This window comes from Hemiscyllium ocellatum, chromosome 45, assembly GCF_020745735.1.
Source record: "Hemiscyllium ocellatum isolate sHemOce1 chromosome 45, sHemOce1.pat.X.cur, whole genome shotgun sequence".
Taxonomy (NCBI): Eukaryota; Metazoa; Chordata; class Chondrichthyes; order Orectolobiformes; family Hemiscylliidae; genus Hemiscyllium; species Hemiscyllium ocellatum.
In genome coordinates this window covers 14,199,084-14,226,871 of record NC_083445.1, presented here as the reverse complement: position 1 = coordinate 14,226,871, position 27,788 = coordinate 14,199,084, and the positions used below count along the sequence as shown (strand labels likewise).

The window sequence follows — 27,788 nt, the reverse complement described above, 5'->3', positions numbered from 1 at the left end:
GCAAACAACGCAAACAGAACCTCCTCCCCAGGACAGAACAGCGCAAACATGATGTTGGAACGTGTTTCTGAAAAGATGTATTGTGCAGGACAGAAAGATTACACCGAATACGTTGATGAGCACTGTGAAAGGATTTAATCTGTACATTTTATTTCAACGTAACCACCAGAACAAAATTACAAAATATTCACCCTCAACTCCTGCCCTTAACAAGATACTCTGTATTAGTCTATCTCACATTAGTTACAGACCTGGGGATATTTACAGTGAAACTACAAACTGATCTCCTGCAAACCACAACACAAGAGGCCCGAACCTGCTAAAATATTGGCAACAAGGGAATCCCTTTCAATTCTTCCAACTCCGAAATGTGGGACAAAACGCCACAGGGCATCATCAGTGCTGCGTGACAGAAAGGGGAACAGGAGGGAAGTGGGAGTATTTGGAAGAGGACAGAGGGATAGTTGGAGGCAAGGTAGAGGAGGCTGGAGGAAGTGGGCTGGAAGGAGAAGGAGGGTAAGTGGGATTGAGGGACTGGGTTTGGGGGAGATCTGGGATGATGGGAAAGGTAGATGGGGTTGGGGGAAATGAGAGTTTAAGGAGAGTTTGTGAAAGGGTTTGGGGAGATAGTGGGTGGTTGGGATTTGGAAGGGTTTTGAAATAGGTGTGGGATTGGGATTTGGAAGAGCGTGGAAGGAGGTGTGGGATTGGGATTTGGAAGTTTGACCAGAGAGACAGATCCATTGGACCGTCAATGCAATAGGTCAAAGGTCTACAATGCGATACAGGAATGTGAATCCAGGGTAAGATTCTGACAATGACCTTCTCAGTTGCTTCACTGAAATCTATTTAAGATCAACTTCCACTGCTTCTCAACCACGTCTCTTCTGACCCGGAAGAGCTCATCGTTGCTCACGAACAGGCTCTCTGGAAGGGCGGCCATCTTGTCAGGCATTGGCTAACACGATGGAGACTGGATCGTCATGGCGATCCAGCACTTGACACATCCAAAACACAGGCCCGCGTCCTGGGTGCCCGGCTGAATGTCAACCTGAAACAACGTTCCCTGCCCATGCCAGCTCCTGAGCTAGGTTCACTGCGCCAGGAACTGGAACCAGGGCTCAATGGTCCATCACGACGGATGGGCGTGAGTATTGGCAGGAAATCACACTGCCCCCTACCCCTGACTCCACCCCTGCTCGGCCTCCGCACCGCACATTTCCCAAGCGGGGTCACCACTACTTGGGCAACACATGTTTTGGAGAGGCACTCCGCTCTTGAACACCAGGCGGGCGATTGCTAACACCGAGCAGAAGGCGTACAGTCCGAAATATGTGGGGGTGGGGGAGCGAGATGGGTGGGGGTGGGGAGGGATTGTAACCACCCACAGGGAGGAGATGTGCAGTCACTAGGAGGGTGGGAGGCAAAGACTCTTAGCCCCTTTTACCCCAGGCACTGACTGGCACGTTGGAGAATGGCACCCAGGGTGATTTCAGTGGGTCCATTCGTCAGAGGCTGTTTCTACATCACAAGGTGTCGAGAATAGCATACCCGCCTCCCAGACGTGACCCTAACCTCCAGCCGGATGGAAGACTAACCAGACTGTGGCAGGGCAAGGGAGGGAACACTGTGGACAGCGCCCTGGGCTAGCCCAGCAGAGTGTCTACATGACGAGGAGAGGGGAGCCTGCCCTTTCCCCTAATCAAACACCCAAAAAAAAGGCACATGTTCTTTCAACCCGGGGCATTCGGATTGTGGGGAGGTTTGCTTAAGGCACGGAGAGTCTCGCTTACATTGCGATTTTATTTTCATACAATCTCCTCCACAGTTGACTCTTTCACCCACCCTCCCTCCCCGAGTGGCACAACCTTGCCCCCTCATGGTTGAATCAGCACCGTGTTGCCCCTCTCCTCATGGCGAGATGGGAGTCACTGCTCCTAGGAATGGGAGGGGCCTAGGAGGAGGTGGCCCATGCAAGCCGCACCCCGCCTGGGTGAGGGGGGTTGGGGGGAACTGGGGTGGTGGGGGATGTCGGGGGGGGGAAGGGGTGGGTTGGTTGGCGAGGGTCACATGTGCCTCTTCATGTGAAGAGCCAGGTGGTCCGACCTGGAGAACGCCCGCTCGCACAGATGGCACTGGAAGGGCCGGTGGCCGGTGTGCTTGCGGTAATGGCGGGTCAGTTCATCGGAACGAGCGAACTTCCAGCTGCAGCCTTCCCAGGTACACTGATAGGGCTTCTCACCTGCAAGAAAGGGACAAAGTTGGGTTCGATCAGTCAACGGCACGGCCATTCCCTGACGACAACAACAAAAACAGCCATCGAGAAGCTTGACTTCATCAGGACACACGCAAGAATGCCAAACTCGAAAGGGAGCAACAATTTACCCTCCATCAGAAACAGGCACTGATTGGTTCACCAATCTGTTTTGACCGGGTGAGGTGTTGCTATGGAGATTGCACCCGGGGAAGTACAGTCCTGTCCTGCGCTTTCGTTTAATTCAGAAATGTGCAGAGAAAAGAAAATATAACCAGGAAATTTAGAATCTCCTCAGTTTAGGGGACTGACTCTGGGCTGGCTGGGCCAGAGCTGAAAAGGTGTTGCTGGAAAAGCGCAGGTCAGGCAGCATCCAAGGAGCAGGAGAGTCGACGTTTCGGGCATAAGCCCTTCTTCAGGCTGGGCCAGAAACAAAACGTTTCAAAAATTCAGAAAGGTGCACTGAAGCGGGATGTTGAGGCTGTACAGGACATTGCTGAGGTCTCTTCTGGAGTACTGTGTCCAGTTCTGGTCGCCCTGTTATAGGAAGGTGATGATTAAACCAGAGAGGGTTCAGAAGAGATTTACCGGGATGTTGCCGGGTATGAAGGTGCGAGTTATAAAGAAAGGCTGGGACTTTATTCACTGGAACGCAGGAGGTCATCCACCCCAGTCCAACACCAAATGATGGAATAGATAGAGTTAATGGTAGCTGTCTTTTCCCTAAGGTGGGGGACTAAGGGGCACATATTTGAGGTAACAGAGGAGAGAGATTTTAATTTTTACACAGAGAAAGCTTGATTAGATTAGACTCCCTACAGTGTGGGAACAGGCCCTTCGGCCCAACAAGTCCATGCCGACCCTCCGAAGAGTAACCCACCCAGACCCATTTCCCTCTGACTAATGCACCTAACACTATGGGCAATTTAGCATGGCCAATTCACCCTGACTTGCACACCTTTGGACTGTGGGAGGAAACCGGACCACCCGGAGGAAACCCATACAGACCCAGGGAGAACGTGCAAACTCCATACAGACAGACAGCCACCCAGAGGCAGGAATCGAACCCAGGTCTCTGGCACTGTGAGGCAGCAGGTGCTAACCACTGAGCTACCATGCCGCCCACTGGATGGGGGTACACTTATAATGTTTAAAAGACATTTAGATAAGTCCATGAAGGAAAGGTTTAGAAGGATATGGGCCAGGGGCAGGAGGATGGGACTAGTTTAGTTTGGGGATTACGGTCAGCATGGACTGGTTAGACCAAAGGGTCTGTTTTTGTGCAGGATGACTTTATGACTTATGCTGCAAATGAATAAATGTAGCTTTTGGTAAGTGTGAGTTGGCCACATTGTGCAAATGCCATGCTGATCTCTGTATCATTCCAGCTTGAGTATATGTGCTGCCAAAGCAGGCAAAAACCATTTCCAAGGATGTTGCCAAGGTTGCAGGGTTTGAGCTCTAGGGAGAGGCTGGGGCTACTTTCGGAGGGGGGCCTTTATAGAAGGGTTACAAAATCATGAGAGGCATGGACAGGCTGATTAGCCAAGCTCGAAAAGTTTGCTGCTGGAACAGCACAGCAGGGCAGGCAGCATTTGAGGAGCAGGAGAGTCCACTTTGCGGACATAGGTCCATCATCATCATCATCAGGAATCCCGAAACGTCGACTCTCCTGCTCCTCGGATGCTGCCTGACCTGCTGTGCTTTTCCAGCACCACTCTTTTCGACTCTGATCCCCAGCATCTGCCATCTTCACTTTCTCCTGAATAACCGAGGTCTTTTCCCTGGGGTGGGGGGAGTCCAACATTAGAGGGCATAGGTTTAGGGTGAGAGGGGAAAGATATAAAAGGGACCTATGATGCAACTTTTTCACACAGAGGGTGGTACGTGTATGGAATAAGCTGCCAGAGGAAGTGGTGGAGGCTGGTACAAATTGCAACATTTAAAAGGCATCTGGATGGGTATATGAACAGGAAGGGTTTGGAGGGACATGGGCCAGGTGCTAAAAGAATTGCATTTCCATAGCACCTTGCACGACCCCAGCACATCCCATACTGCTCGAGAATCGATGAATCGTTCCTGTGGAGTTTGAACACAGGAAACGCCGTGGTCGGTTTGTACACAGCAAGGTCCCACAATCAGAAACGTGGGAATGACCGGATTTTAGTAATAATGTGGGAATTGGTACCTGGTGTACTGCGGGGAGTGCCCAGTCCTGGATGGGATTAGCAAACCCACAACTACTGCCCTTTAGACCGGACGATACCAATCTAGAGCTGCTCAAAAGTCCCCAGTTCTCCCCTCCACAAGCCACCTGTATACATACCCAATCCAGCTCCCCGCTGCCTCCTAGCCTTACCCGCCCCCCTGGACAATTCAAACTTCAATACCGGTCCCAGTTTTCAATTCCCCTCAAAGACCGCAGCTCTCCCGACCTCGGTGTTCACCTCCAGCACCGTTCCTCGGAGCTCCATGGGAGAGTGACCCTGTGGCAGTCACCAATGTCCTGAGCAGGGGAGCCGCTAACAAGGTGGCCTGTGAGACCGGGGCACAGAGCTAAGGTAAAGGATCGATTATGGAGCCCTTATGGGAGTTACGGGAAGTTAGAGATCATTCCCTTTAACAGTCCTGTCCTCTTCGCACTCCAGATCTAATTTTACTCCCTCTCCCACTGGTCGTCTTACCTCCACAGCCAAGGCCCTGCACTCTTGAATTTATCCTGGAGACTCCTCAATTTCCCTTTCACCTCCTCAAAGCCTACCCCTCTTTCACTTCTGGTCATCTCCCAAATGTTGCCCTGTGGTCAAAATCCCAGCAGATAACGTGGAGGTTCAGCGACAAACAGAGAAACTGAACATTATTCAATGGAAAACGATTACAAAAAAACTGCAGGACGCCGGGATTCGGAGGTCCTTGTGCATGAATCACAAAGAGCTAAACATCCAGGTTTATGGGAAATGGACAAGGCCAAAGGGATAAGTTGGTTTTTATTAAAAAAAGGGGAAGGGGGTAGAGATTTCAGGAGGTCTTGCTAAAACCACAGCTGCCCAGGTTTACACTCCTTTTGTGAGGGAAAAGTGGACGGTCATTGGAAGGCAGTCTACAGAAGGTCATCCTAGATATGGAGGGACTGTCTTATGAGGAGAGGTTGGGCCTGTACTCATCGGTGTTTGATCCTCAGAGAGCTCACTAGGTGCACGTGGAGGATTGGTTTCCCCTGGTGGGAGAGTTTAGGATCTGAGGGGGTCATCTCAGAACGAGAGGTCACCCACTGGTGACAGAGATGAAGAGGAATTTCTTCTGTCAGAGAGAAGAGTGCGTCTGTGGAATTCTTTACTGCAAAAGGGCTGTCGAAGCGGAGGTAAGTACGTATATCCAAGGCTGAAACAGATGGACCTTTAATCAGTGAAGGAATCACGAGTTATGGAGAAGTTGAGAATGATCAGATCAGCCATGAATAACCCTGCTCAGTGTCATTTCCCCGAGTCAGAATGAATCATAGATATTTCGGACATGGCTCTAGAGCAGGCGGGCTTGAACCCATGCCCTTCCAGTCCAGGGAGCATGGATACTGACACTGTGCCACAAGAGGGCGCTCCCTTCCACTCAGTGAAAGAACCTAGTTCCAGCGTGTCAGGTTAGCTTAGTCAGTGTCACTCTGAATGGCAGGAGGTTGGGGGGTTCAAGACCACCCACTGACATCCAGAGGTCAGAGGACATGCTGACTCCCCACTGCACCATCAGAGGAACGGCCTTTCAGAGCAGACACTGAAAGATGGGGACAAACGTGGGTCAGCCCCAATCGGGGGGGGAACAGATATCCTCCGACGGCACCTTCCAAAACCCTCGACCACTTCCCTCCCGGAAGTACAAGGGCAGCAGATGCAGGGGAACACCGTCCCTGCTCCCCTCTGAGCCACTCCCCACCCTGGCTTGGAAATATAATCGCCGTTCCTTCACTGGGTCAAAATCCTGGAATTCCCTGTCCCCAAGTGCATTGTGGGTCAACCCACAGCAGGTGGGTTCAAGATGGCAGCTCACCTGCCACATTCTCAAGGGGCAACTCAAGGTGGGCTGGTTTCGCCAGCGATGCCCACATCTTTTTTTTTAATTTAAAAGTAATAGAACAAGTGTTTTAGATGAGCTGGAGGCTCCTGTCAGTGTTCACTCACTAATACTGACTGAACCGACCCAGCGCCCGCTTCCAATGAGCGGGCGCAGGGCTAGGTCTGACTTAGCCGCCATGTTGCCGAACACAATCTCATGCTGGCACTCTGCCCCCCCTTCCGCCTCACCGCGGTGGGTTACCTGTGTGGGTACGGAGGTGCGCCTTCAGGTGGGAGCTCTTGGTGTAGATCTTGCCGCAGCCAGGGTAGTCGCAGGTGTGGCTGGTGGCACGCTTCCGAGACCACACCCTCCGGCCCCGCTTCACCTTTGCCTCCTCTGGTGCGGGTGGCACCATGGCCAACAGCGAGGAGGGGGAGGAAGGAGGAAGTGGCGGCAGGACTGTGCCCTGCGCGGCGTGGGCAGCCTTGAAGTCAGACGTGTAGAAGTGGACCTGCCCCTGATACTGGTGGGCAGGCGGCTGGCGCGGGTAGTATGACGGGTACCGGGACAGTACCTGGTAGCTGAGGGGCAGCGGCTGTTGAAGCTGGCAATACCGATAGCGCTGGGCCATCTGTAACTGGGCGAGCTGCTGGCCGCGGCCTTGCAATCTCAGATCTGCCGGGCGGTGGTCCATCTGGGCGGGAGGGTAGTACAGGTGGCCCATGGGGTTTGGTACATGGCCCGTTGGCATCAGAACGGGCTTGTCGCTGGGCAGGGGATCGGCCGGGGGAGCGGCCATGGCAACCGGCTTCCCCGCCAGCCCGTGCGGCTGATCGACCGGCTTGTCCATCGCCGGGGCTGGTGTGATGCGCTCGATGCCCCCCAGGTTGGTGTAGATCTTGCTGCGGGGGTCAGCGCAGGCGGCCAGGTTGGCCGGGTGGCTGGACTGGACGTCGGGGGACAGGAGTTCAGCCACCAGGCTGGCCCGCGGGTTCTCTGGGCCGCGCCAGTCCGCTCCATTCTCAGCCTCCCGCCTGGCCTTGCCGTCGGCCAAGGGGTAGCCTGCCGTGGCAGCGCCAGTCTCCACGCCGGTCAGGTCTGACAGGAAGAGGTCCAGGTCCAGGTAGGAGCCGAAGTCGTCGTCCTCCTCACGTTTGATCTGGTCGGGAGCGAGCAGCGGGCTGGCCCTCTCCTCCGTCGAGCTCTTGCCCATCGCTGAGTCCGCCTTCGCTGAGCCGCTGTCTACCTCCCACCACTGAGGAAACAAAACCAGCAGGAAGTCAGAGGCCTCAGGCCTAGGCCTTTCCCAGGCCCTCCCTAACTCCCCGCACCTCACCCGCCCAAAACAACCCCAGAGAGGCCCCCTCCCCGCAGTTGGCTAGCCTTCCGCCTGTGCTCCCCAGGGGGCTGAAGCCTCCATCCTGGTCAGGGCTCCCTACACGGGCACTCCGCGGCGGACAGGCCTGGCACGGTCTTCCAAACCTCTCACTCCTTCCCGACGGCCGAGCACGGGTAGTGCTTCCCATAGGAAAACCACAACATTTTGGGAAATGAACCTGGAGTGGCGAGGAGGGAGTGGGAGAATCCCCTCACCTCAACATCAGGCAGAGGGCTGGCCTCGTGGGGAAGTGGAGGGACTCGGTCAAGGTGTTCGACTCATATTGACCTCCCCATCCTGACTCCAGCTCCTCCATTTTCAAGAGGCCCAGGATCAAACAGAAACTCAGCGGGTTCACAGCTTCCCAGGGCTGTGGTTGAGCCACGGGTGTACGTAGAGATGACAAGTGGGTTTCAGACCCTTTTTCATTACTTAAAAAAAGGGGCCACTGATAAATTACAGCCTGCCCGTGCAGACTCCATGCGCCTGTTCCTCGGACACTCAAGGGTGGAGGGAGTCAAAAACTGTGGCATTGGAAAAGCACGGCCAGTCGGGCAGCATCCGAGGAGCAGGAGAATCAACGTTTCGAGCACAAGCTCTTCGTCAGGAATGTGAGGTCGCAGGGAGGCAAGTAAATTGAAGGCCCTCCCTCCAGTCACCACTCCCAGTTGTGGCCCAGGAGGCTCCTGTCAGGGTCATGTGAGTGGGCCACAGACGGGGCCTGAGGCCTACCTCTCTCTCAAGGGGTGCCCTCGGACAGGGAGTACCCAGGATGCCTGCCTGCCATCCACACCCAGTGGGCACCGCCGGGGGCTGGAGGGCATCATCAACGCTCGCAAAACAATTTGAATTCGTCAGTTTTCGATTTGTGGTATTGTGTCTCCCCAGAGGCTAACATTTCGGTAATTTTTTCAAATTAAAAATAGTAGTAAAAGGAGCAATCTATCCCTGAGTCGTACCCAGCATCCAATATGACAATGCCCCTCCTTGAATCCAGTTCTAACTGGCCACTTGCATTTCTCACACACCAACTGGCACCCTTAGCCCACTTTGCCAACAGATTCATCACTGGCATGTGGCAATCACAGGTATGTTGAAATATAGCTAAACAAAAAGTTACTGTTCTCTTTTCGCACTAAGACGAATATCTTTCAGAAAGCTGATACTATCTCTGTCATTGTGAGTCACACAAAATCCAGGCTGATTCCTTTCTTCCAAACTTTGTTCCCTGTACTAAAAAAAATTATTACTAGTTCAAGCAGAGTTCACTGTTTTACACACAACCTCAGCAGGTCTTTATATACACTCCAATAACGTCAAATATCCCTCGCATTTGGATAAGCTGCGAACTGTGAAGTTCAAAAGACTTGAGCAGAGCCCTCAGTTCCTGAGAGGGAGGTGCACAGCTGAGACACACTGTCTACACAGAGTCCACAGTGAGAGTGGCCAAGCGTGTGGGCTCCATGGGGTTAGATCAATGACACTAATACAGCTGACTGCTTGACACAACACACAGACCCACACATGCACACAGATACCTCCCACACACACACCCACACAGATACACAGACCCACACCCACACACAGACACAGACCCACTGACACACACAAACCCACACCCACACACACGGACAGACCCACACCCACCGACAGACCCACACCCACACCCACCGACAGACCCACACCCACACCCACACAACTGGTCTCCTTCCTATCGGAAACATGTTGTGAAACTTGAAAGGGTTCAGAAAAAATTTACAAGGATGTTGCCAGGGTTGGAGGATCTGAGCTACAGGGAGAGGTTGAATAAGCTGGGGCTGTTTTCCCTGGAGCGTCGGAGGCTGAGGGGTGACCTTATAGAGGTATATAAAATCATGAGACACATGGATAGGATAAATAGACAAAGTCTTTTCCTTGGGATCAGGGAGTCCAGAACTAGAGGGTATAGGTTTAGGGTGAGTGGGGAAAGATATAAAAGACACCTAAGGGGCAACTTTTTCACATAGAGGGTGGTACGTGTATGGAATGAGCTGCCAGAGGATGTGGTGGAGGCTGGCACAATTATAACATTTAAGAGGCATTTGGATGGGTATATGAATAGGAAGGGTTTGGAGGGATATGGGCCGGGCGCTGGCGGGTGGGACTAGATTGGGTTGGGATATCTGGTCGGCATGGACGGGTTGGACTGAAGGGTCTGTTTCAGTGCTGTACATCTCTATGACTCTCTCTCAGCCAATTCATTGGTCTTTTAAACGATCACGTATTTTATAGTCTTTATCCCGATCCGTGGGCTGGGATCGGAAACCAGAAACGCAGGGCACAGCTGAGGGAATGCTGCAGTGTTGCAGGTGCCTTTGGTTAGACTACACCACCCCATCCCCTTCCCATTCCACCACCTCACCCAACTCCTTCCAAATGGATTTAAACATGTGCCCAACACCCAGCCCTCCTCCTCCCCCAGAAAGGGAACCATGCAAGCTCTCCCCTCCTCCCAGTGACCGCCCCCCCCCTCCCCTCCATTGCAAGGAGACAGCGTCTGGCCATGGTCACCTTGCTGGACTGAGATCTTGCTGTGTACCAGACGGCAGTCACGCTTCCTGTGACCAATATGGAAGCTTCCCGCGGTAAGAGGACCCCCATTAGCCCCCGGGGGGCGGGGTGGGCAGTGGAAGGTTAACCCATTCTCAGGCCGAGGGTGGGGGCAGGGGAGGTGGGCAAACAGTGAGACATCCTCCCTCAGCTTTGCCACGCCATGCCCAAAAGGGTCGGGAAAGGCTCCATATGAATGCAGGCCTGTGTCATCTCTCCCCTCCCCTTTGCCGCATGTTCCAGCAGACCTCCCACTCCCCACTTTCCAGGGGGTGAACCCTCAGAGTCGCTGACCGGGCTACGGGGGCAGGGGGAGTCGAACCCAGTGAAATCTCCCTTCATCCCCCACCTCTCTCCCCACATAAAATCAATAGCATCCTTCCCAGGCCCTCCCTCCCCAATGTCTGGTGTGTGGGATCCCCCCATTCCAGCTGGGAAGCTGCTACACAGAGTCCTGTCGTGCTCCCTCTACCCCCGTTCGGAAAGCCTCCCAGCCTGAGAAGGGGGAAGGGGCCTGGCCTACGTGAAATGTGCCATCGCACGAGATTTTTTTGCTCCGCTGTGGGCGTGTCACACGGCCAGCGGCTCCTGCTCAGACCCTCCCCAGAATCAGACGTGTGCCCCCCACCTCCCCCACCAGGGAGGTTCTGCTCTCGGGCCCACGCGGACGAGGAGTGCACGGCAAAGGCGAGGACGGGCACTCTGGGCAGAAGCCATGCCAACTGGCTTTAGCGGGGCAGGGAGCAGTCAACACCACCTCTTCCCCTCACTGCCCCCTCGCCCAGTTCCATAAGATCCCACCTCCCTATTGAAGTCCACACTGATGCCCTGGGGATGAAGGGTTCCGAGGTGGAAGATGAGGCGTTCTCCCTCCAGGCGTCGGGTGGTTAGGGTTTGGCGATGGAGGAGGCCCAGGACCTGCATCTCCTGGGTGGACATTAGTCAGGCATTAGGCCTGGGTCATCTGGAACACTCTACTTCAGTGTATAACCCAGACCCACACTGTCCATGTCAGGGGCACTGTCTATTAAAAGTGTTATAAAGGTGACTCTCTTTCTCCCCCCCAACACAATTTGCACGGCCCAGGATTTACTCCTAACCCGACAACCTCCAGGCAGCAGTCGGTCAGTCGTGTCACTCTGATGCCACTACTGCAGGGAGCTTCCTGTGTGTGAATGCACTGCCAGGGTTTCTATAACAGTGACAGCATTTCAAATACACCTGCCTAACGTGCCCATGTTTAAACAGTATCTAAGGACATCATCTCACCATGCAGGGTCTGGAAAACACAGAGAGAGGGGGAAAGCGACAGCGAGAGAGAGAGAGAGACACACAGAGAGAGAGAGAGAGAGAGAGAGACAGAGAGAGAGAGAGAAAAACTGACAGACAGAGAGAGAGAGACACAGAGAGAGAGAGACACAGAGAGAGAGAGAGACACAGAGAGAGAGAGAGACACAGAGAGAGAGAGAGAGACAAACAGAGATACAGATACAGAGAGACAGAGACAGAGACAGAGAGAGAGAGACAGAGAGAGAGAGACAGAGAGAGAGACAGAGAGAGAGAGACAGAGAGAGAGAGACAGAGAGAGATACAGAGAGAGAAACACAAACAGGGAGAGAGACAGAGGGAGAGAGAGACAGAGGGAAAGAGACAGAGAAAGTCAAACAGAGAGAAAGACAGACAGAGAAAGTGAAAGGGAGAGAGGTGTGTTTTGGGGAGTCCTGTCTAACAGGTGGAAGGTGGACAGTACTGTGTCACCCTGGCTCTTTCTGCAGTCACTACTGCCCCCACAAGGCATTTACTGGAATTACACCACCCTGCACAGACTCTGAGACGTGAGGGGTACAAACCCCTTCCTCCAATAAAAGGATATTGAGAGTGACAAACTCTAGGGCACAGAACTCAGAAATGCAGACCAAAGGGGGCGGCGGAAGGGGAAAGATGGGAACTTGCATTTATATAGCAACTTCCATCACCACGGGACGTCTCAAAGCACTTTGCAGTCAATAAGCAGCTTTGGAAGTGTGCTCACTGGCGAATCTGTTTATATGCAGCAAACTCCCACAGCTACGCGGTGATAATGACCAGAAAGGCTGACTTTGGGGGGTGTTGATTGAAGGATTAGTGTGGCCCAGGACACTGCCCTTTGTACATTAGATCACAGCATCTTTTACCTTCAGACTGGTAGTTCTGACCAGAGAGATGACACCTTTAACTGGGAACGTTGGGAACACGAGCTTGCCGAGTCAGAGGGGAGATGTTCCTTTTGAAAACGGGTCATTGGACCCAAAACATCAACTCTGTTTCTCTCTCTCCACAGAGGCTGCCAACACCTAGTGAAATCTCCCAGCTGAGGCCTCACCCACCCAGGTTAGTCGGCGATGTTTAATGAATGAATTAGATCGTGGTGTTTAATCAGTTAAGTGCGTACATCCCATCAGTTAGTCAGACCCTTCCACGCTACTTCAGAGCCTGGAAAGCATAATCAATCTCAAAAAAATGGCATTTTGATTTGAAGTCGGAGTCATACAGCAGGGAAACAGACCCTTCGGCCCAACTCGTCCATGCTGACCAGATATCCTAAATTAATCTAGTCCCATTTTGGAGGGTCAGTGTGGACTTGTTGGGCTGAAGGGCCTGTTTCCACACTCTAGGGAACCTAATCTGATCATTTGCCAGCACCCGGCCCACATCCCTCCAAACCCTTCCTATTCATTTACCCATCCAGATGCCTTTTAAATGTTGTAATTGTACCGACCTCCACCACTTCCTCTGGCAGCTCGTTCTGTACAAGCACCACCCTCTGCGTGAACAAGTTGCCCCTTCAGTCCCTTTTATATCTTTCCCCTCTCACCCGAAACCTATACCCTCTAGTTCTGGACTCCTCCACCCCAGGGGAGTCTATCCATGCCCCCCATGATTTTATAAACCTCTGTAAGGTCACCCCTCAGCCTCCGACGCTCCGGGGAAAACAGCCCCAGCCTGTTCAGAAGCAGAAGCAGAAATTGCTGGAAAAGCTCAGCATCTGTGGGAGAGAAATCAGGGGTTAACTTGAGGAAGCGTCACTCGAGCTGAAACATTAACTCTGATTTCTCCCCACGGAGGCTGCCTGACCTGCTGAGCTTTCCCAGCAATTCCTGTTTATACTTCCGATTTACAGCATCCAAGTTTTTCCCCCCAGATTCAGCCTCTCCCTAAAACTGAAACACTCGGCACCATCCTGATAAATTCATTCAGAACCCTTTCTCGAAGTCTGCTGGCTTAAATTCTGAACATGCAAAGATACCCTTTAATATGATCTGTTCTGACTTAAGTTTGTTTGAACTGATTTAGGAAGTTTAAAAGGGTCGGTCGCTCTGCTGTAGGAACTGGGAACAACTTTGAAGGAGTGATTACCTTATTGGGCAGAGTTCACTGTGAGCAGCAACTCGTCCGCGGTGACTCAGACTAGCTCTCTCTCCTTCGACCCGACAGGTTAGACAGCATTGTATTCATATATTGAGCAACCTCAGCTCATTATACATTCGCCAGAAACAGGATGTAGAAGAGGAAATATTTGAAATAAGGAGCCGCAGTTTGACTCCAGCCCTACTGCTGATCCTATGTACAGCAGAACATTAATGTATAGGAGTTGGAATGTCATGTTGAGGCTGTACAGGACAGTGGTGAGGCCTCTTCTGGAGTACTGTGTCCAGTTCTGGTCACCCTGTTATAGGAAGGATATCGTTGAGCTGGAGAGGGTTCAGAAGAGATTTATCAGGATGTTGCCAGGAATGGAGGGTTTGAGCTATAAGGAGAGGCTGGATAGACTGGGACTTTTTTAAACTGGGAGTGCAGGAGGTTGACGGGTGACCTTATAGAGGTTTATAAAATAGTGAGGGGTATTGACAGAGTTAATGGTAGCTGTCTTTTACCCGGGATGGGGCATTTCAAGATGAGGAGGCATATTGTTAAGGTGAGAGGAGAGAGATTTGAAAAAGACATGAGGGGCATTTTGTTTACACATCGGGTGGTTTGTGTGTGGAAGGAACGTCCTGAGAAAGTGGGGGATGTGGGTACGGTAACGACATTTAGATAGATACATGAACAGGAAAGGTTTGGAGGGATATGGGCCAGGAGCAGGCAGCTGGGACGGGTTTAATTTGGGGATTATGCTCAGCATCGACCGAAGGGTCTGTCTCTGTGCGGTCTGATTCTACACAGTGAAGTTCATTCAGATTCCGAGACCCTCTGACAACTGCACATGTTGTGCAGACCAAACCAAAAATCTCACCGAATTTGAAAGTGTGAAACTAAAGCCAGGGGTGGCTGGGAGTAGATAACAGTCCGCAGCAGAGACAGCGGGAATCCCATTCCCACACAACATTCAATACTGACATTGGACTGTGTTAGGGCTGCATTGTGGGAAGGTGCACATTTCTAATGGAGGACAGATAGTGCCCTGTCTGATATTTATCCCATAACCAACGTCATTCGGGTAGATAGTGTACACATTATCACATCGCAGCTTGTTGTGCGTGAACCAACTGCGGCATTTCTGAATTTATCACCACCTTGAAAAGAGTGCTTTGGCGGGGGGGGGGGGGGGGGGGTGGATATTGTGAAAGGGTGCTATATAAATGCAACTCTTTTCTACTAGTGAACCGCAGCCCTCCATCACACTGACTCAGTACCAGCTGCTCCAGGGAAATCTAGCCTGGCCCCGCCAATGTTCCGTGTGGGAGAATAAGGAGAAAGGTGGGTCAGTTCACCGGCCAAGTGTGGGCCTGAGGAAGGGCTGAGAGAGTTCATGCATCAGCAGACTGAAGCACATCGCTTCCCAAATGCTGTCCTTAGCATGGAGTGTCTTTGTTATCTTGTTACCCCCAGCAGAACCCCCCTAGCTCCACCCCAGCCCTCTCCCCCCAGGGAGTCAGCACAGCTGGGTCAATGCTGCCCAGTGACAGATTTACCAGGTCAGTTTGCAAACGTTTCTCCTCAGCTTCTCCAGCCCCTGGGTTCAGCTCAGGAATGACGGAGGCAGGCCCGGCCCATTAAAATGGAGACTCGGATGCTGTTTGCTTAGGGGCAGGGTTCACACAGGGGGCCGGGGGGGCCGTACTGTGTTCTGCTAGCTCACTGTCCCCCCCCAAGCTCCACCAGGCACTCAGTTCACCCCTTTTACGTTAAGTGGATGGGACAAGGCACCGTGCTATAAAAGCAGGGTCATGATCATAGAACAATACAGCGCAGAACAGGCCCTTCGGCCCTCGATGTTGCGCCGACCTGTGAACTAATCTGAGCCCATCCCCCTACACTATCCCATCACCATCCATGTGCTTACCCAAGGATTGTTTAAATCTCCCTCATGTGGCTGAGTTAACTACATTAGCAGCCAGGGCATTCCAAGCCCTTACCACCCTCTGAGTAAAGAGCCTGCCTCTGACCTCTGTCTTAAATCTATCAATTTGTAGCTACGCCCCCTCGTACAAGCTGATATCATCGTCCTAAGAAGAAGACTTTCACTGTCCACCCTATCTAATCCTCTGGTCATCTTGTATGTCTCTTTCAAATCCCCTCTTAGCCTTCTTCGCTCCAACAACAACAGACCCAAGTCCCTCAGCCTTTCCTCATAAGACCCTCCCTCCAGACCGGGCAACGTCCTGGTAAATCTCCTCTGCACCTTTTCCAATGCTTCCGCATCCTTCCCGAAATAGGGCGACCAGGACTATACACAATAGAAAGATACTTGAGTCAACTCAGAGCCTGTGGGACACCAACGTGGCTGAGAAAAGGAGAAAAGTTTGCCTGTGGCAGGTTTTTATTTTGGGATTCTCTCGCCAAGACTATTCATTCATTGAACATATTCCAGATTGAGATCATTAAACAGAACGAAGGGAGTAAAGCGAGACACTGGAATGGAGGAAGACCTGGCGTTGAGGCAAGGAAACTGGTTGGTTCAGCTCTGTTCCCAATTCTATATATTTTATGCAAATCTGAGTGAAAGAACCTTAGCAGGGGAAGTTAATCCAAGGGACTGATAGTGAAGGCTCACCTTTTGGACAGTGACAGCAGTAGAGAGTGGGTTCCTGGACCGGAGACAGTCGGGGTGCAGGTGTGTGCCCACGTGTGGCCCTCTGTACCCCTCCTTCCGTACCCACTGGGGAGTCTGGCACTCTTGTGACCCACTGTAGACCCAGGCTGACCATGAGATACATACAACCATTACTGAAACACACAGAACCTCATACAAACACACACCCATGTGCAGAAAATGCTTGGCTCATAGATGGTTACAAATACATACAAACCCACAGCCTCACCTCTATATGAAGTACAAATATTAGGAGGGAGATTATAACTAGATATAGCACTCCATTTATAATCAACAGACTGAGTTCTGCAACATATCTGCATACAATATAGGAAATGCATGATGGGGTGTGTCCCTACATACAATATTTAGCATTCACTATACATTACAGGTAGAACACTCCTATGCACAATATAAAAACTGTGCAATATATTATGGATATAATGATCCAATGCAATGTACAAACTTTACTATTTGAAGATATAAAATCCAGTATACTGTATATAAAATTTGATACATTATAGATCTAGCACATCACGTATAACATAGAGCTCAGTCCGTGAGAGGGGAGAGATTGAAAAAAGACATGGGGGCGAATCTTTTACACAGAGGGTGGCTCGCGTGTGGAATGGACTTCCTGAGGAAGTGGTGGATGTGGGTACAATTACAACATTTAAAAGGCATTTGGAGAAGGACATGAATAGAAAAGGTTTGGATAAGGGACAGGGGCAGGCAGGTGGGACTAGCCTAGTTTGGGATTACATTTGCTTGTATTTGTATGTGGGTTTCTGCTGCTGCCTACCTATTTATACTTTACTGTGCTAGTTAACTCAGATCTGTCTGTATTGCTCACAAGACAAAGCTTTTCACTGTGCCTCGGTACAAGGGACAATAAATTCAATTCAATTATGGTCGGCATGGACTGGTTGGACCGAAGGCTCTGTTTCCATGCTGTACAAGTTTATGTCTGTGTCTCCACAACTCTATGCAGTATAATTCCCAAAGTACAATCTACAGAATACCATGGGTATTATCTCTCTAACACTCTTGTGGGCCAGGCTACGAAAGTTGTTGGCGTACATTTGGAACTTGCTGTAGACTATTCTTTCACATGGACCTTGTTGGTAATCGTCCATCCCCGACTGCTCCTGGGTCCAGAGACAGCACTGCTGGGAGAGCAGGAGCTCCATGTTAGCTACAAGCCAGGATGGTGCATGGGCTGAAGGGAGTTGCTTGGCAGATTAAACTGTCAAGATCCCTTGGGGAGTTGCAGTATATGAAACACCCTGTTGTCACCATGTATACGGTGGTGGAGGGAGTGAATGTTTAAGGCCATGGATGGGTAAAAGGGTGGTGCTTTACCCTGGATGGTGCTTTACCTATCCTGGGCAAGAAGGGAATATTTCGTCACGTTCCTGAGTTGTCTTGCAGATGGTGAACAGACTCTGGAGAGGCAGCAGGGCGAAAGGGAGGACTGCAGGTGCTGGAGGTCAGAGTCGAGAGTGTGGCGCAGGTCAGGCAGCATCCGAGGAGTGGGAGAATCGACGTTTCGGGTCAGGAAGGGCATATGAGAGGCAGCAGCTGAATTACTCACCACCTCTGACCTGCCCCTTGTAGCTGCAGTATTTATAAAGCAGACTGAGTTCAGTTTCACGGCAGTCATAAGCCCCCTGAGGAAGGGCTGATACCCGAAACATCGACTCTCCTGCTCCTCGGATGCTGCCTGACCTGCTGCACTTTTCCAGCGCCACCCTCTCGACTCTGATCCACAGCCCTCACCTTCTCTAGTGGGAAGCTGGAGAATGACGATCGCCTGGGATTCTGCAATGGTCATGCAACTGAATGTCACAGTGTGATGGTTTGATTCTCCCCTGTCAGGGGATGGTGGTTGCCTGGCATTCGTGTGGCACAAATGCCCTCTGCCACTTAACAGCCCAAACCTGAATATCACCCAGGTCAGGCACTGCAGTTCAACAGCATCAGAGAGAACGGTCAGTTTCAAGTTGTAAATCTAATTGGGTGTGTGGGATGTTTGGCTGCTGATGCTCTCTCTCCTTTTCATTTTAACCTGGGACGATTAGAGAGAGGCGGGAACAGGCGGGAGCAAGGTGGGAATGGGTTGGAGAGAGGGAATGAAACGAACAGAGAGAATCAAGAGTTCAGGATTGTGTCCTGAGCAGATGGTCTTGTTAAAGTTAATGGGCCAGAGTGGGTTCTGAGTGATACTGGAACCATATACCCCATCACATGTATATTTCACAACTGAAACGAAAACTTACCATCCATTTTAGTTTTGTATAGTGAAAAAGGGATGGAGAATGAGATTTAAAAATTTCACTTCTATTAATTCTGGCTGATGTTTGATTTTTGTTTGGAGGGTGAAGGAGGCGAGGTGGGGAAAGGTGAGCAAAGTCTCTGTTTAGAATTACTCAATGACAGTTCAATTAAACATGCTCTTAATACCTTGTGTAACTCCTCTCAAACCTCATCCAGCCCTCCAACACATCCACTCCCCACCCTGACTCCCCTACCCCTCAGCCAATCAGCTCTGGCCCACTTCCAGAGCCCAACATGTCACCAGTCCACCATTTGCAATCTCCATTTCAGCAGCACTGGGATTGAACCCCCCGGGGGACCGCTCCCTCGAGCTCTCCTGGGGGGCAGAGTTTTATCGGCCGGCTGCGGTTCCCGACAGAGACATTCCAATCCTCGTTTCCCTGCACGATTCCGACCCGAGAGCTCCAAGCCCTGAAAGGAACCCACGGGAGACACATGCAATTCCGTGATGGAAGATTTTTTTTTTGGCTAATCACTGCTCTTGGGAGGGTTATAGAGGTCTCCAACTCGGACAATGAAGTTCTGAATCACAATGTAAAACATTCCCGTCCAAATACACTGCCATTCACAAACAACTAGATGAGAATGGAATAGTGTAGGTTGGATGGGCATCCGAGTGGTTCCACATGTCGATGCAACATCGAGGGCCGAAAGGCCTGGACTGTGCTGGAATGTTCTATGGGGACCCCAAAGGTGCCATTCAATGACATTGAAGCTTCCACACTGTAGAGAATCTAATCTCTTCGCTTGTAAATAGCACAATTTACATTAGTTTCACTTCATTTGTGGGGACATCACAATTACTTATTTAAGAACAGTTTATAGTCAAAGATCCAAACGTCTTGGCGTGGTTGACTGTGGGCACCCGGTGATGGTCACAGGGGAGTTAAACACATTTACCTCAAATCGGAGACAAACACAGAACACTGGGGAAACTCAGCCACCAAAGACAGAGGAACACTTCCAGCCTTCCTCAGGACTCAGTTTCTCTCAAATGTTGCTGGATAATGGGGCGGCACCGTGGCTCAGTGGTTAGCATTGCTGCCTCCCAGTGCCAGGGACCCAGGTTTGACCCCAGCCTTGGGCGACTATCTGTGTGAAGTTTGTACATTCTCCCTGTGTCTGTGTGGGTTTGCTCTGATTTCCTCCCACTATCCAGGTCGGGTGAATTGGCCGTGCTAAATTACCCCATAGTGCCCAGGGATGTGCAGGTTAGGGTGGATTGGCCAGGCTAAATTACCCATAGTGTACAGAGATGTGCAGGTTAGGGTGGATTGGCCAGGCTAAATTACCCATAGTGCTCAGGGATATGTAGGTTAGGGTGGATTGGCCAGGCTAAATTACCCATAGTGCCAAGGGATGTGTAGGTTAGGGTGAATTGGCCATGCTAAATTACCCATAGTGCTCAGGGATATGTAGGTTAGGGTGGATTGGCCAGGCTAAATTACCCATAGTGCTCAGGGATATGTAGGTTAGGGTGGATTGGCCAGGCTAAATTACCCATAGTGCCAAGGGATGTGTAGGTTAGGGTGAATTGGCCATGCTAAATCGCCCATAATGCTCAGGGATGTGTAGGTTAGGTGCATTAGTCAGGGGAAATTGTAGGGGAATGGGTCTGGGTGGGTTACTCTTTTGGAGGGTTGGTGTGGGCTTGTTGGGCTGAATGGCCTGTTTCCATACTTTTGGGATTCTATGCACTTGTATTAATGCCAATTGTCACTGTTTAGACAGCGGGTCAGATTCAGTAAGATGCCGATGTACAGTTTCCCTCACACCCACCCCCACAAATCTAAATGTTGCAGATGCCTGCACCTAAACTGCCCAGCGGAACTGCCGCGATGGAACACCCAGTCCAGCTGAGTGGATATTGTCAACCCCCAACGTGGCACAGGAGGATTGAGCAGCTGGTGATATATGGATCGGACGCAGCTTGGGGAAATCCCATCTCACCGCTGCTAATGTGGGAGGTATCGGGAGTGCAGACATGGGGGAGCTGGCTCTTTGATTCCCATTGGCAGCGAGAAGCCATCGTGGAAGCTTTTGCGGGAGAGTGCCCATCCCCTCTCACCCTTCTCTCTTCACCAGTGACTCATGTCTTTGGGATGTGGCTGATCAGGCAGTACCAGCTTTTGATGCCAAGTAAGGTTGGGCATCTGAAGGCGGTCATGGACCAACCCCTTGACTTGCAGAAGTCCGTGTCAAGTCACACCTTCCATAGTGGTACATTGTGAGAAAATATAGGGCACTGGGTCAACTCAACAAAGAAGGAATGTCAAATTTGTCCAAGTCAGGGCATTTGAGAGACAAGCAATATTTATTTCAAGACAGTTGCATTAATGTGAAACTGTCTTTATCACCACTGACATCAGCATCAAATGGTTAGCTCAGTTGGCTGGACAGCTGGCTCTTAATATAGAGTGATGCCAACAGTTTGGACTCAATTCCCACACCAGCTGATGTTACCACCTTCTCAGCCTCTCCCTTTGCCCGAGGTGCGGTGACCCTTGAGTTAATCCAGTTCTAACTGCTTCATTCTAACGGGAGCACGGCCACATGGGTCTGGTAGGATTACGACAGCCTTCTATATATGTGTGTGTGTATAATCCCAAACATACATACATATAATCAAACAGGCTTAAAAATTTATATTTGCACAGCACTGCACAATTAATTAAATACTTCTGAAGGGCCAGCATTGTTTTAACACTGGAATAACCACAGCAAATTCACACAAAGATCTCCTAAGCAGCAAATTCATAAAACCCATACAATCTGTCCCAGTGGAATTGGTCAAGGGAAAAGTATGGCCAGAGCATTGGGAAGAGCTGTTCCTCAAAATCATGACCCTGGGCTCTCTCACATTTAAGCTGAGCAGAGAGTCAGGGATACAGCTTAATAATCAGCTGAAAGACAGCACCACCTGCTTCGGATGCACAAATCTAACCTTTCAATTCAAAACAAAAAAGTCTTGTGTCAAAGATCCCATTTTTGAAGTGTTAAAAGAGACTGACATTGCTGGTTGGCTTGTTCCAAACTGATGTCGACAGAGAGAGAACGGGTTAACATTAAGAGTCATCTGAACTCGAAACGACAGCTTGCTCTCGGTCCATGGATTCTGCCTGGCCCGCTAGAACTTCTTATTCGTCTCAGCTTACAGGACATTACAGACAATGCTTCAATCGATAAATCTTGCTGATACCCAAACAACGTACTGCCTCCAATCTACACATGACCATACACTGGGTTGGCTGAGATCGAAATGACCACCTTCCCTTTAAGAGACTTTATTAAAAACCTCTTCAAACATGTTTTTGGTGACAACCAGTTCCCATTCCATCTTAATATCGCTAAATTACACTTGGAAGCCGAGAGTACAACATTAAAAGGCACTTTTTAAATGCAGGGTGACTCCCTTGCAACTCAGCACCTCCTCAAGGGGTATCTAGCGTTGAGTAAAGCATAGCCTTCCCACCTCACGAAGGACTGATCAAAGAACAAAATACCTTGGTTCCTAATTGTTATGAAGCAGAGGAAATGAAATGAATGAAAGCCCCAAATTTTAAAAACAAAGCAAATGAATGCTAAAAGCTGGTTAGTGGGTCTATCCAAGAGCCCTTAGTAACCTCCAAACAAATCCTGGAATTTCTGCAGTTAAATATACAAAATGAACTTGGAAAAGCACAGTGGTCTATTCACATCGAAGAAAACAGTTTAACCTGCATCTCATGTAGAGACCTTTCATCAGGTACTTGGCTAACGGAAAGTGACTGATAAATGAACTTGAGCTGACAATCCAACGGTATGCAGGTTAGGGTGGATTAGCCATGCTAAATTGCCCATAGCGCTCAGGGATGTGAAGGTTAGAGTGGATTGGCCATTCCTGATGAAGGGCTTTTGCCCGAAACGTCGATTTCGCTGCACTTTGGATGCTGCCTGAATTGCTGTGCTCTTCCAGCACCACTGATCCATGCTAAATTGCCCATATTGTTCAGGGGTGTGCAGGTTAGAGTGGATTGACCATGCTAAATCGCCTGTAGTGTTCAGGGATATGCAGGCGAGGGTGGATTGGCCATACTAAATTACCCATAGTGCCCAGTGATGTGCAGGTTAGGATGAATTGGCCATGCTAAGTTACCCATAGTGTCCAGGGATGTGTAGGTCAGGGTGAATTGGCCATGCTAAATTACCCATAGTGCCCAGGGATATGTAGGTTAGATGCATTAGTCAGGGGTAAATATAGGATAATCGGGTCGGGGAATGGGTCTGGGTGGGTTACTCTTCGGAGGGTCGCTGTGGACTTGTTGGGCTGAAGCACCTGTTTCCACACTGTAGGGATTCTGTGATAAAAAGACTATAGATTTGCACAGGCCTGCTATATACAACGAGCACCTTACAATGGCAATTAGGAATGTACAATAAATGCTGGCCATGCAAACATGATTAAAAAAAGTACTATTGTTAAACAGAGCAGACAGCAAGAATAAACAACTTGTATTTATGGAACATCGTTTATATTAATGAATCTTATTGAATATAGCTTAATACTGAACAACATAAAGAGACATTAAGATAGCTAGCCAATAGCTTGCTCAGTGTGGTACGCTCAGAGGGGTGAAGAGCCAGAGATGTTTAGGGAAAGTCTGTTAGTGTTTAGACAGCTGAAGGCACAGCCACCTCTGAACGAGAGCGACTGAACTAAAGAATCCAGAAATGATGAAGATTTTAAAATCGGAGGGTAATAGCGGTTGTATAGGTTCAGAAAAGATTTACAAGGATGTTGCCAGGTTTGGAGGGTTTGAACTACAGGGAGAGACTGAACAGGCCAGGGCTGTTTTCCCTGGAGCGTCGGAGGCCGAGGGGTGACCTTAGAGGTTTATAAAATTATGACAGACATGGTTAGGACAAATAGACAAAGTTTTTTTTCCCTGGGGTGGGGGAATCCAGAACTAGAGGGCATAGGTTTAGGGTGAGAGGGGAAAGATACAAGAGATGTAAGGGGCAACTGTTTCACACAGAGGGTGGTGCGTGTATGGAATGAGCTGCCAGAAGAAGTGGTGGGGGCTGGTACAATTACAGCATTTAAAAGGCATGATTTGGAGATGCCGGTGTTGGACTGGGGTGTACAAAGTTAAAAATCACACAACACCAGGTTATAGTCCAATGAGCTTAATTGGAAGCACTAGCTTTCGGAGCACTGCTCCTTTACCACCTGATGAAGAAGCAGTGCTCCGAAAGCTAGTGTGCTTCCAATTAAACCTGTTGGACTATAACCTGGTGTTGTGTGATTTTTAATGTTTAAAAGGCATCTGGATGGGTATATGAATAGGAAGGGTTTGGAGGGATATGGGCCGGGTGGGACTAGATTGGGTTGGGATATCTGGTCGGCATGGACGGGTTGGACCGAAGGGTCTGTTTCCGTGCTGAACATCTCTATGACTCTGTGCTTTTTTATGCAAAACTTTGAAAAACAAGGAACCAATGTTACTGAGCAAGTGTGGGGGGGTTTGGGGAAGGGGGAAGGATGCTGTTAGTTCCTTCCCTTCTAAAGTAGATCTTCAACACCACACATTTCCCCCACCCCCCGTCACCCAAACTCACTCCAAACTCCCAGCAACCACTTCATCTGATATCCCCTGGGACGTGGTCACTGAGCTCCCACCAGGGGGAAGGCTTGTTAGCTGTTGTAATTAGATTCTCTGCAGTACTGGAAACAGACCCTTCGGCCCAACAGATCCACACTCACCCTCTGAAGAGTAACCCACCCCCCTACCCTTTATTCACCGCCTAACACTACGGGTAATTTAGCATGGCCAATTCACCCGCACATCTTTGGACTGTGGGAGGAAACCGGAGCACCTGGAGGAAACCCACGCCGACACGGGGAGAATATGCAAACTCCACACAGTCAGTCGCCCGAGGCTGGGATCGAACCTGGGTCCCTGGCGCTGTGAGGCTGCAGTGCTAACCACTGTGCCACCAGAGATTCCAGTCTTAACCCCTTGTGCGAGAGTCTACCTTGAGCTGTGCGGGGCAGATTAAGTGAACTTAAACATAAAAACAAGTGCACTCCTCACTCTGTGGTTACCGGAAGGGAAGGGAAAAATCTTCCCAGAAATGTTTTTGAATCCTGCGGGTGGTATTCTCTGATTTTCCTTTGATTGGTAGGACCACGGAGAGTACCCTCCTCAAATTCTGATACCCCCTGCGAGTTCCCATCGTCTCAGTTTCACCTCCTGACAAAGTTCAAAGGTCACATACGACACCAGGTTAAAGCCCAACAGGCTTTGGGTGTTGTGCGATTTTTAAATTTTGTCCACCCCAGTCCAGCCGCCGGCACTTCCACATCATCACCTCCTGAAGAGGAGGGCCTCTTTACAATGAGGAAGCCTTGCACAAAATGCACACTCATTCTACAGAAAACATTTCTGAGAGAGATTAAATCCCTCTCTCGAGTTCATTTGAGATGGTAGTTTGCCTTTCTGATGCCACGTCAGTGAAAAGCTTCACTGCACAAAAGGAGTCACACAAATCCAAGTTGTTGTTGTTGTTGTTGTTGTTGTTGTTGTACACCGTTGGTTTGGCAGGAGGCCTCCGAGGCAGAATGTTCTAGAACCTTTCCAGAAAAGATAATCCAGGCTAGCACATCAGGTGCAGGTACTGAGGGAGTGCAGCACTGTCAGAGGTGACACCTCTCACAGGAAATGATGTCCTTCCTGCCTCTCAGGTCAATGTAGAACTTCCTATGGCATGGGTTCAGGCCAACATTTATCCCTCAACCAGCATCACTCAACTACACTGTGACTATGATGACTTTAACACTGGTTGGGAGAGTTGGCTACATTGAAAATGGTCACCATCACTCCTCTCAAATTGTAAGTGACTGACTTCAACTGGTCAAGAGGAGAAATCCCAAAGTCATGGAATCATACAGAACAGAACAGGCCCTTCCAGTCTGCACCAAATCGCACTTTCCAGCTCTTTTCAGGGCTGTTCTCTTCAGATCCCCCCCAGCCAGATTCCTGCTGCTAGCGATCGCTGGAGATTTCTGGAATCACTGAGAGGAGCCTTCGGATTCAAGGGAAATCAGCATCCCAGGACACAGGGACGGCCACGCTGAGTGACCTCTCAGATAGGACCCTGGGCAGTGCAGTACCAAGGGAGTGCAGCAGTGGCAGGGCTACCCTTGCTGGAGAGGAGGTGTTAAACCGAGCTCCTGTGGTCATAGAGTCATAGAGATGTACAGCACGGACACAGACCCTTTGGCCCAACTCGTCCATGCCGACCAGATATCCCAACCCAATCTAGTCCCACCTGCCAGCACCCGGCCCATATCCCTCCAAACCCTTCCTATTCATATACCCATCCAAATGCCTCTTAAATGTTGTGATTGTACCAACCTCCACCATTTCCTCTGGCAACTCATTCCACACATGTACCACCCTCTGCATGAAAAAGTTGCCCCTTAGGTCTCTTTTATATCTTTCCCCATTCACCCTAAACCTATGCTCTCTAGTTCTGGACTCCCCGATCCCAGGGAAAAGATTTTGTCTATTTACCCTATCCATGCCCCTCATGATTTTATAAACCTCTATAAAGGTCACCCCTCAGCCTCTGACCCTCCAGGGAAAACAGCCCCAGCCTGTTCAGCCTCTCCCTACAGCTCAAACCCTCCAACCCTGGCAACATCCTTGTAAATCTTTTCTGAACCCCTTCACGTTTCACAACATCCTTCCGATAAGAAGGAGACCAGAATTGCACGCAATATTTGTTTGTGGTGGTGGGGGGGGGGGGTTACATTGAATATCCTACCACAGCTATACAATAAATTGTAGGCTATTGTTGCAATGACTCTGCCCCCTCCAGCCCCAGCCCCCTCCCCCCCAAACCATTACAGTTACCCCCAGGTAGGGGAGGGGGGTGGGGAAATCCCAGGGCAAATCACACTGAGAGAGGGACCTCACCCACAAACAGAGGGTGAGCACTCATAGTGCCACTCTCACCCACTCAGAGGTCATACCCACCACCCCCTAAAAGATGGTTACCCCCAAATCCTACCTTTGCAGGAAACCTTGCCTAGCACCACACCCCCCCATCCCCTCTTACTCTGCACCCCATTCTCCTCCCACCCAGGTTCCCTCAGACAACGCCCCCCCCCAAGAGAAAAGCAGGGACTCCTGGGTGTCTGTGGGATCTTGCTGTGCGCAGAATGTCAACTGCATTTGCTCCCGCAGCGGGGGAACCTGTGCTGTTTGGACAAGTTTCAACCTCTCTCTCTCCCTCCACAATCCCAGTAAAATGCAAAACTGAAATTCTCCTAAAAACAAAATTACTGATGCAAAACACACTGCGACTTTCCCAGTCTGCCTCCCAGCTCTCCTCACTCTTGACTGTGGGGTGAGAAGGTCCTCTCTCCACCCTTCCCCAACCCCAGTTGAATATTTATTTACACACACACACACCCTTCCCCAGACCCTCCCTTACAACTTGATATTTTAAAAAATCACAATTGGCACTAAAATCCCTTAAAAAAACCAGCCTCCAACAGTGTGGGATTAGCCGGCTGGAACACTCACTGTCCCCTCCAGCCCACCCCATCCCAGAGCAGGCAATCCTAGCAGGCACTAGGCAGGGACACTGAAGGGAGGGGGAGGGGGAGGGGGGGGGGGGGGAAAGAAGTGAAGCAACTCGTTTTTACCTTGAGGATGGCGTTTTGTTTCTCCTGGAAGTTGCTGCAAGTGGAGAAGGAGCTGATCGAGGGCAGGACAGCATCTGCTAGAGCCATTGCTGACCAGCCCTGGTCCACCTTCCCAGTCACTGGGAGCCTGAACAACTACAGCCTCTCTCTGTGTCTGTCTGTGGGTGTGTGCTGTCTCCCTGCTCACTCGCCCTCTGTACAAAAAAAACTCTCTCGCTCTGTTTCCCTCCCACCCCAATCCCGTGTGTAAACGGAGAAGAGTTAGACTAATCCCTCCGATTAATATTCATCCACCTGATTTAAATACATGTTTAATTTTACTGACGCGCAGGGCGGTGCCTGTCCTGACAACTATTTTTTTGTTTTTGAAAAGTTGAATTAACTTTTTGAGTCTGTCAAACTTTTCACAGTGACC

General features: G+C 50.4%; 1 protein-coding gene across 1 annotated transcript; it reads right to left on the bottom strand.

Annotated features, from left to right (window-relative positions):
- Positions 1 to 112: 112 nt before the first annotated feature.
- On the bottom strand, positions 113 to 27,542 carry LOC132835947 (Krueppel-like factor 1). The gene is made up of 3 exons (XM_060855094.1): positions 27,374 to 27,542; positions 6,563 to 7,556; positions 113 to 2,242 (listed from the first exon to the last, which is right to left on the bottom strand). The coding sequence occupies exons 1-3, from the start codon at positions 27,458 to 27,460 to the stop codon at positions 2,067 to 2,069; spliced, it is 1,257 nt and encodes a 418-aa protein (XP_060711077.1). The 5' UTR covers positions 27,461 to 27,542; the 3' UTR covers positions 113 to 2,066.
- Positions 27,543 to 27,788: the final 246 nt, after the last annotated feature.